The sequence below is a fragment of the Mobula hypostoma genome, chromosome 4 (assembly GCF_963921235.1).
Source record: "Mobula hypostoma chromosome 4, sMobHyp1.1, whole genome shotgun sequence".
In the NCBI taxonomy this organism is placed as follows: Eukaryota; Metazoa; Chordata; class Chondrichthyes; order Myliobatiformes; family Myliobatidae; genus Mobula; species Mobula hypostoma.
This window is the reverse complement of record NC_086100.1, coordinates 71,698,021-71,707,082: the sequence shown is the minus strand read 5'-3', so window position 1 is coordinate 71,707,082 and position 9,062 is coordinate 71,698,021. Positions and strand designations below refer to the sequence as shown.

The 9,062-nt window shown below is 45.3% G+C and overlaps 1 protein-coding gene and 1 long non-coding RNA gene across 9 annotated transcripts in view; one reads left to right on the top strand and one right to left on the bottom strand.

The window, feature by feature from the left end:
- Positions 1-3,743: 3,743 nt before the first annotated feature.
- On the bottom strand, positions 3,744-7,998 carry LOC134345386 (uncharacterized). The gene is made up of 3 exons (XR_010017674.1): positions 7,917-7,998; positions 6,879-6,938; positions 3,744-5,359 (listed from the first exon to the last, which is right to left on the bottom strand). It is a non-coding gene; the product is annotated as an uncharacterized LOC134345386 (long non-coding RNA).
- Positions 7,999-8,058: 60 nt separating this feature from the next.
- The window catches only part of LOC134345384 (uncharacterized), a 61,232-nt gene continuing 60,228 nt past the window's right edge, over positions 8,059-9,062 (top strand). For 3 of the 8 annotated variants that reach the window (XM_063045958.1, XM_063045960.1, XM_063045956.1), the window contains exons 1-2: positions 8,060-8,178; positions 8,866-8,895. In XM_063045958.1, the coding sequence (XP_062902028.1) occupies positions 8,160-8,178; positions 8,866-8,895 (49 nt within the window). In that variant the 5' untranslated portion in view covers positions 8,060-8,159. Of the gene's footprint in view, positions 8,370-8,865; positions 8,896-9,062 lie in introns of all 8 variants that reach the window. The other 5 variants (XM_063045957.1, XM_063045952.1, XM_063045959.1 and 2 more) reach the window with 5 other exon arrangements.

The window sequence follows — 9,062 nt, the reverse complement described above, 5'->3', positions numbered from 1 at the left end:
GACCAGCAGGCTAATGTGGACAAAGGCTAGCACCACAAACCCCTGCCCCCGCAACCTCAACCCAGCGAGTTACAGAGTTGGGATTCCATGTAGACAGGAAGAATGACGTCCCATGGCCTGCTGGCTTCAGAAATCGTTGAGACCAGAGTCCATTGGCATAGCTGAAAACCCAATATCTACATGTCTGAGTCTGAACCTGGCTCCATTAGAGGCAGATGAAGATATCTTGGGGTTAGAGGATTGTGTACGTGAGGGATGGGAGGGAGGAATGGAGTGGGTTTAGCTGTTGTTGTGTCCTGTGTTGTTCTGCCGAGCTTTGTGGGCATTCTATGTTGGCACCAGAATGTGTGGCAACACCTGAGTGCTGCCCCAGCACACACTCGGGAGTGTTGGTTGTTAACGCAAATAACACATTTCACTGCATGTGTCAATGTACATGTGATAACAAACTTCAATCTTGAATCATGGCCTTTACAAGCTGAGGCACTGAGTATAATTATTGTGATGTCCTGTTACAAATGTACAAAACCTTGGAGAGACTCCACTTCAATATTCTGTACAGTTCTGGTTGCGACATTACAGGAAAGATATGGTAGCCACAGAGAGAGTGCAGAAGAGATTCACCAGATGTTCAGGATCTGGATGCAGTGTTTCCACCCAAAATGCTGACAATTCCTTTCCTCACACTAATGCTGCTCGACCTGCTGATCAGACCCAGCATCTCCCAGCAAACTACATCTGCATGAAGTGCATCCAGCTGCAGCTCTTTGAATTCCATGTTAGGGATCTGGAGCAGCAGCTGGATGACCGTCGGCTTCTACAGGAGAGTGAGGAGATCACCGATCAGAATTACAGGGAAGTGGTCACCCCTAAACTGCAGGAGGTGGGTAGCTGTGTGACTGTCAGGAGCAGGAATAGGACAGTAAATAGGCAGTTAGTGCAGAGCAACCCTGTGGCCATTCCCCTCATTAATATGTACACTGTTTGGGAAACTGTTGTGGGGGATGACTTCCCAGGGGAATGCCATGGAGACCAGGTTACTGGCACTGAGCTTGGGTCCATGGTGCAGAAGGGCAAGAGGGAGAAGAGGGGAGGGGTAGTGATAGGGGACTCAATAGTCAGAGGAACAGACAGGAAATTCTGTGCACATGGGCAGCACAAGAGGTGATATGTTGCCTCCCAGGTGCCAGAGTCAGGGACGTCCTGGGTTGCATCCACAGCATTTTGGAGGAGGAGGGAGAAGAGTTGCCAGATGTCTTGGTATATATTGGTATCAGTGACATAGGAAGAAAAAGCAAAGAGGTCCTGATGAGAGAATTTAGAGAGCGAGGCAGAAAGCTGAGAACCAGGACCTCCAGGGTAGTGATTTTTCATTTGCTACCTGTGCCACACACCTGTGAAGGTAGAAACAGGATAACTCGGCTGAGAGGCTGTTGCAGGGGGTCAGGGCTTCAGATTTTAGATCATTGGATCTCCTCTGGGGGAGGTATGACCTGTACAAAAGGGACGGGTTGCAGGTGAACCCAAAGGGGACCAATATTTTCACGGGTAGGTTTGTTAGAGCTGTTGGGGAGGGTTCAAACCAGTTTGGCAGGAGAATGGGAACCAGAGTGAAAGGACTCAGGATAGAACAGATGGTAGAAAAGTAAAGATAGTGTGCATCAGACTGTCAGAAAGGGTAGGCTGCTGATAGGACAAAATTACAGCCAGCAGGGTGAGTATCAGTGCATTAGGAATGCAGAGTCAAAAAGGTTAGCAAATACAGTACTCTTTATATCTCAATGCATGGAGGTAAGAAATAAGGTGAATGATCTTCCACTTTTAACATAATCAGAGATGATATTTTGGCAATCACTGCATTGTGGCTGAAAGATGTTGGTAGCTAGGAGCTGAAGGTCCATGGTTCAATGTTGGATTGGTGGGACAGGAAGGTAGGCAGAGGGGATGGCATGGCTCTGCTCGTAAAGAATGGCTTCAAATCAGTAAAAAGATCTGACAAAAGATGGGAAAATGTTGAAGCTTTGTGGGTTTGAGTTAAGAAACTGTAAGGACCTTGATGGCAGTTACAGGCAGGCCTCCCAGCAGTAGCTGGAATGTGGACTACAAATGACAGCAGGAAATAGAAAAGGCATGTCAAAAGGGCAATGTTATGATAGTTACGGGAGATTTTAACATGCAGGTAGATTGAGAAAATCAGGTTTGCAATGGATCTCAAGACAGTGAATTTGTTGAATGCCCACGAGTTAGCTCTTTAGAGCAGTTTGTGATTAAGCTTACTAGGAGATCAGCTATACTGGTTCAGGATGTTATGTAATTAAGTTGAAGTGATTAGGGAGCTGAAGGTAAAGGAACCCATGGGTTACAGTGATTACAATGTGATTGAGTTCAACTTGAAATTTGATAGGGGGAAAGTAAAGTATGACATAGCAATATTTCAGTAGAGTAAAGGAAATTTGCATGGTATGAGAAGGAGTTGGCCAAAGTAAATTGGAAGGACATGCTGGCAGAGATGATAGCAGAGCAGCAATGGCTTGACTTTCTGGAGAAAATGAGGAAGGTGCAGGATAGATGTATTCCAAAAATGAAAAAATACTCAATCAGCAAAACAGTACAACCATGGCTCGAAGGGAAGTCAAAGGTGATGTAAAAACAAAGAGGGGACATACAACAGAGCAAAAACTAATGGGAAGATAGAGGATTGAGAGACTTTTATAAACCTACAGAAAGCAACGAAAAGAATCAATAGGAGGGAAAAGATGAAACATGAAAGAAAACTAGCAAACAGTATCAAGGTGGATAGAAAAAGCCTTTTCAAGTGTATAAAAAATAAAAGAGAGATGAATGGATATAGGAATGGCAAAAATAAGGTCAGAGAAATAAAATGGGTGACAAGGAGATGGCAGATGAACTAAATGATTATTTTGCATCAGTCTTCACTGTGTAAGACACAAGCAGTGTGCCAGGTGTTGAAGGGTGTGAGGGAAGAGAAGTGAGTGCAGTTACGATTACAAGGGAGAAGGTGCTCAGAAAGCTGAAAGACCTAAAGGTGCATAAGTCATGGGGGCCAGATGAACTGCACCCCAGGGTTCTGAATGTGGTAGGGGTATAGATTGTGGGGGCATTATTAATGAACTTTCAAGAATCATTGGACTCTGGCATGGTTCTGGATGACTAAAAAATTGGAAATGTCACCCCACTTTTTAAGAAACAAGGAAGGCAGCAGAAAGGAAATTATAGACAAGTTAACCTGACCTCAGTGCTTGGGAAGATATTGAAGTCGCTTGTTAAGAATGAGGCTATGGAATGGAATACTTGGTGACACAGGACACAATAGGACAAAGTCAGCATAGTTTCCTTAAGGGAAGATCTTGCCTCACAAACCTGTTGGGATTGATTGAGGAGATTACAAGGAGGACAGATAAAGAGGATGCAGCAGAAGTTGTATATTTGGACTTTCAGAAGGCCTTTGACAAGGTGCCACACATGAGGCTACTAAGCAGGTTAAGTCTATGGTATTACAGGAAAGTTACTGCCATGGCTTATTGGTAGGAGTCAGCAAGTGGGAATAAAAGGATCCTTTTCTGGTTGGCTGCCAGTGATGAGTAGTGTTCTGAAGGGGTCGGTGTTAGGACCGATTCTTTTTATGCTATATATCAATGATAAAAGTGATGGAATAGATGGCTTTGTTGCCAAATTTGCAGATGATATAAAGATTGGTGGAGGGGCAGGTAGTATTGAAGAAACAGGAAGACTGCAGAAGGACTTAGGTTTGGAGTATAGGCAAGAGAGTGGAAAGTGAAATACAATGTTGGAAAATGCATGGTCATCCACTTTAGTAGAAGAAATAAGTGTGCAGACTATTTTACAAATAGGGAGAAAATCCAAAAATCTGAGATGCAAAGGGACTTGGGAGTCCTTGTGCAGAACACCCAAAAAGGTAAGCTTGCAGGTTGAGTCAGTGGTGAGGAAGGCAAATGCAATGATTAGTCCTCTTTTATTGTCAATTAGTAATGCATGCATTAAGAAATGATACATTATTTCCTCCGGTGTGATATCACAAAACACAGGACAAACCAAGACTGAAAAAACTGACAGAACCACATAATTATAACATATAGTTACAAACAGTGTAAGAGTACCATAACTTGATGAAGAAGTCCGTGAGCACAGTAAAGTTCAAAGTTTCTCAAATACCCTACATCTCACGCAGATGGGAGAAGGAAGAAAATCTCTCCCTGCCATGCCGACCACAATCCGATTCTGAGTCATCCGAAAACTTCGAGCTCTGATCAGCTGTCCGACACTGAGTACTGAGCGCCATCTCTATCCGAATGACTCGACCTCCTTCTCGGTCGCCAAAAGCAGGCAAGGCCGGGGATTTTGAGGCCTACCCTCCGAAAGATTCACGACCACACAGTAACGACAGCAGTGAACGGGCATTTCAGAAATTTCTTCAGATTTTCCTCTGTGCTTTCAAGTCCATTATCCATCAAATCAGAATTGTCCACGGCCCCTACTTAACAGATACGATATCATTTTTCACCGGAGGGCTGCGCACGCGTGGCGCGCTACCATTTTCTCTTCCCGCCTGAATGCTAGTATTCATTTCAAGAGGTCTAGAATACAAGAGCAGGGATGTGATGCTGAGGCTTTATAAGGCAGTGCTGAAGCCTCATCTTGAATATTATGAACAATTTTGAGCTCCTCATCGAAGAAAAGTTACGCTGGCATTGGAAAGGGTTCAGAGGAGATTCACAAAGATGATAACAAGAATGAAAGTGTTATCATATGGGAAACATTTGATGGCACTGGGTCTTACTCACTGGAATTTAGAATGTATCAGTGGTGATCTCATTGAAACCTTTGAAAGAACTAGTAAGAGTAGATGTGGAACAGATGTTTCCCATGGTGGGAAAGTCGAGGACCAGAAGGTACAGCCTCAGAATAGAGGGGTGTCCATTTAAAACAGAGATACGGAGAAATTTCTTTAGCCAGAGGGCAGTGAATTTGTGGAATTTGTTACGACTGGCAGTTGTGGATGCCAGGAAGTTGGGTGTATTTAAGGTGGAGATTGATAGGTTCTTGATTGGACATGGCATCAAAGGTTGCAGGAAGAATGTCGGGGAGTGGGGCTGAGAAGGGAAAAAAAGGATCAGCCATGGTTGGATGGCGGAGCAGACTTGATGGGCCAAATGGCCTAATTCTGCTCCTATATCTTATTGTCTTATGGTGTTATCACCATCTGGTATGGCAGTTCCAATGTGCATGATTGGAAAAAGGTGCAGAGGGTTGTAAACTCATCCAGATCCATCACAGGCTCAGCCCTCCCACCATCAAGGATATCTTCAAAAGGCAGCGTCTAAAGAAAGAGGCATCTATCGTTAAGGACCCTCACCATCTGGGACATTCCATCTTCTCATTACTAACATCATGGTACAGGAACCTGAAGACTCATACTCAATATTTTAGGAACATCTTCTTCCCCTCCACCATTGATTTATGGATGGTTCATGAGTCTATGAACATTACTTTGTAATTCCACTTTTGCACTATCTATCTATCTATTTATCTTTATAGAACAGTACAGCCCTCTAGCAGGCTCTTCAGCTCACAATGGTGTGCTGAACCAATTAAATTAGTCATTAGTCAAATAGCTAACTAAACTAGTCTCTCCTGCCTGCACAATGTCCATATCCTTCCATTTTCCTCACATTCATGTGACTTTCTAAGTGTCTCTTAAAACCATGTTTCTGACTGTACCACCACACAAGGCAGCACATTCCAGGCACCCACTACTCTCTGTGTATATAAAAAAAATTGCCCCTCATATCTGCTTTGAACTTGCCCCATGTTTCCTTATATGCATAACCTCTGTTACACATTTCAACCCTGGGGAAAAAGTTGTTGTCCATCTACTCCATCTACGCCTCCCTCAATCTTGATCTCAGTTCATCCTCTGCCATGCCAGAGAAAACAACCCAAGTTTGTCCAACCTCTTGTGATAGCACATGCCCTCTAATCCAGGCAACATCCTGGTAAACCTCTTCCGCACTCTCTCCAAAGGATCGACATCCTTCCTGTATATAAACCTGCCTGCATATCTGTTCCTCAATATCCCAGTGACTATTGTGAGTCTGTAGTACAATCCCATCACAGTGATTGCACACTTCCTATTTTCTTTAATTCTACACGTTTCCAATCAATGACAGGTCCTTCTTTATGTCCCCTCTGAGTTCAGCTATGATACTGTTCCTGATTAGTCGTGCAACTCCCCCTCCTCTTTTACATCCCTCTCTATCTTTCCTAAAACATTGAAACCCTGGGATATTAAGCACCCATTCCTGTCCCTCTCTCAACCAAGTGTCTGTAATGGCCACAACACCACAGTTCCACATACTGATCCATGCTAAAAGTTCATTCCCTTTATCCATAATACACCAAGCATTAAAATAGATGCATTTCACACTATCCATCCCATCTTATCTATTACTATGCTCCTGTCCATTTTCACTTGCTCTGACATCTACTTTCCTCTCCACCCCTCCACTTTTTGACCTGGTGCTCTGCTTCCCACACCCGGCTAAAGTAGTTTCAACCCTCCCAAGTAGCACTAGTGAATCGCCCATCCAGGATATCGGTTCCCTTCCAGTTTAGTTGCTAACTGTCCCTCTTTTACAGGTTACCCTTGCCCCAGAAATGGTTCCAAATACTCAAGAAGTTGAAACCCTGCCCCCTGAACTAGTTCCTCAGCCAATCATTAATCTGTTCCACTCATCATCCTATTCCTGCCCTGACTAACACGTGGCACCGGCAGGAATCCAGAGATGACTACTTTGGAGGTCCTGCTCTTAGCCCCTTCTCTAACTTCCTGTACTCACCGTGCGGGATCTCTTCAGTTATTGTGACCGTGGTGATTGTTCACATCTTGCACTATACTGCTGTAACAAAACAACAAATGCCATAACATATGTCAGTGAAAATAAACCTGATTCTGATTCTGGAGGGAGCAACAGAGGCAGATACAATTACAAAGCTTAAAAAAATGATTTGGACAAGCTGCTTGGACAGAACAGGCATTGAGGAATACAGACCTAACGTGGACAAATAGAATTAACATGGATAGGCATCACGATCAACATGGATGACATGGGCAAGATGCCTGTATCTGAGCGATATGATTCCAAGAAATCTCATTTATCTGGGCTTCACATTAAGTTACCTCAACAGCACCTTCTGAGCCAGTGAGTTGTACCACCCAGTAGAATAAATACAACTATTAGCACGAAAGAAGTCTTGTTTCCAGCTGATGTTGTGATATCACCCCTTATTTTCAGCACCAGCTCGGATTCATAGGGTGGGAAACTTTGCCCGACTCCACCATTCAGCTGGACTTTTTCAAAATCCCATTCCATGTCTGGTACTCTCCTGATTCGATCGAGAGTGAAATTTACTGAGCATCTGTAAACTTCTGAACAAACTTAATAAGTTGTCCGAATTGACCCAGGACTTCAGCCCACCAGCCCGGTGTTTATGTGCATAATCAACCTTGGTCGCCTGACTGTACATGCGCCATTTGTGGTCTGCCAACAGTTCTCAGCTCTCTGGGGAGGGTGTCTCACCCCTGCCAGTTGTCAGCAATGTCCTATCGGCCAATTAGTTTCCTGTCCGAATGGCTTAACTTCCTTCTCGTTACAACTCGGCTGCCAGCATTTGCAAGAGGCCCGGGAATAAAAAGACTCGCATAACCGCATAAAGTTTGTGTAAATAGATGCATTCAAAGGCGAGTGGGGTGGATTAAAGTCGTCCTCCGCTCTCACACACGGAATTGGATGACCAATACTACTGGATCCAGGACATAATCGATGGCGTCCCCACTCCTGAAATCCAAATCAAAACAAATTGGTTTTAAATCCCACCTGAAAGATCCGGCGACAACTGTCTATAAAGCAATATTTCTCTGTACAACATGCTTGTAACGAGCGCAAGTGGGCGCCATAGTATACTGAACCTGTAACTTCCTTATTTTTTCCGCTCTGTAGAGACCGCCCCATGGTTCAGAGAAAGTGAAACAGGAAGTGTTATATATATTAGAAATGCTAACAAGTGACAAAAAGGCATTATTAATAGAAAAGTATGTTAGGCGCCAATAACCCGAATCAATGTTGCAGTTTTCAACTGGTAATTCGTGATTATTCCCTTGGTGACGATTTACAGAAATTGCTGCGGCTGCGGCTGCGGCGTTGGGTTTACTGTTCGATACCTGTCTCGCTTTCTTTGTTTAACTGGTTCCTAAAGTCTACGGGCTATCAAAGTATAAGGGTAAATCACCCTTAATCATACATGTAAAATCTTTCGGCGTTGAGCTCTTGGTAAAATGAATTCTCTGGTTTAATTTAAGCATAATGCTTCGCAGAACAGTTCCCCCTCTCCCCCTCCCCCTCCCCCCTCCCCCTTCCCCCTCCCCCTTCCCCTCTCCCTCTCCCCTCCCCCTCTCCCCCTCCCCCTCTCCCTCTCCCCCTTCCCCCTCCCCCTCTCCCTCTCCCCCTTCCCCTCCCCCCTCCCCCTCCCCCTCTCCCCCCTCCCCCTCCCCCTCCCCCTCTCCCTCTCCCCCCCTCCCTCCCCCTCTCCCCCCTCCCCCTCCCCCTCTCCCTCTCCCCCCCTCCCTCCCCCTCTCCCTCTCCCCCCTCCCCCTCTCCCTCTCCCCCCTCCCCCTCTCCCCCTCTCCCTCCCCCTCCCTCTCTCTGTCTCCCTCCCCCCCGTCTCTCTCTCTCCCCCCCCCTCTCTCTGTCTCTCTCTCTCTCTCTCTCTCTCTCTCTGTTGTACATAGCGACCTTATAACTTAATTTTATTGGTAATGTTTTACAGACCGCAAGAAAACGATGGGCAGCAAACTAGGTAAGGTGATGAAAGCAGCGGCCCCGTGCGGAGTTTGGGTGGTGGGGGGGGGAGATGTGGGGGCGACGGGCGAGGGTGAGAAGTCAATTCGAAGTGGAATGGCTCGTCACAACTCAAGGATCAGCGTTCAGTGGTGGATGAAGAAGTTAAAAGAACGCAATCAGTAG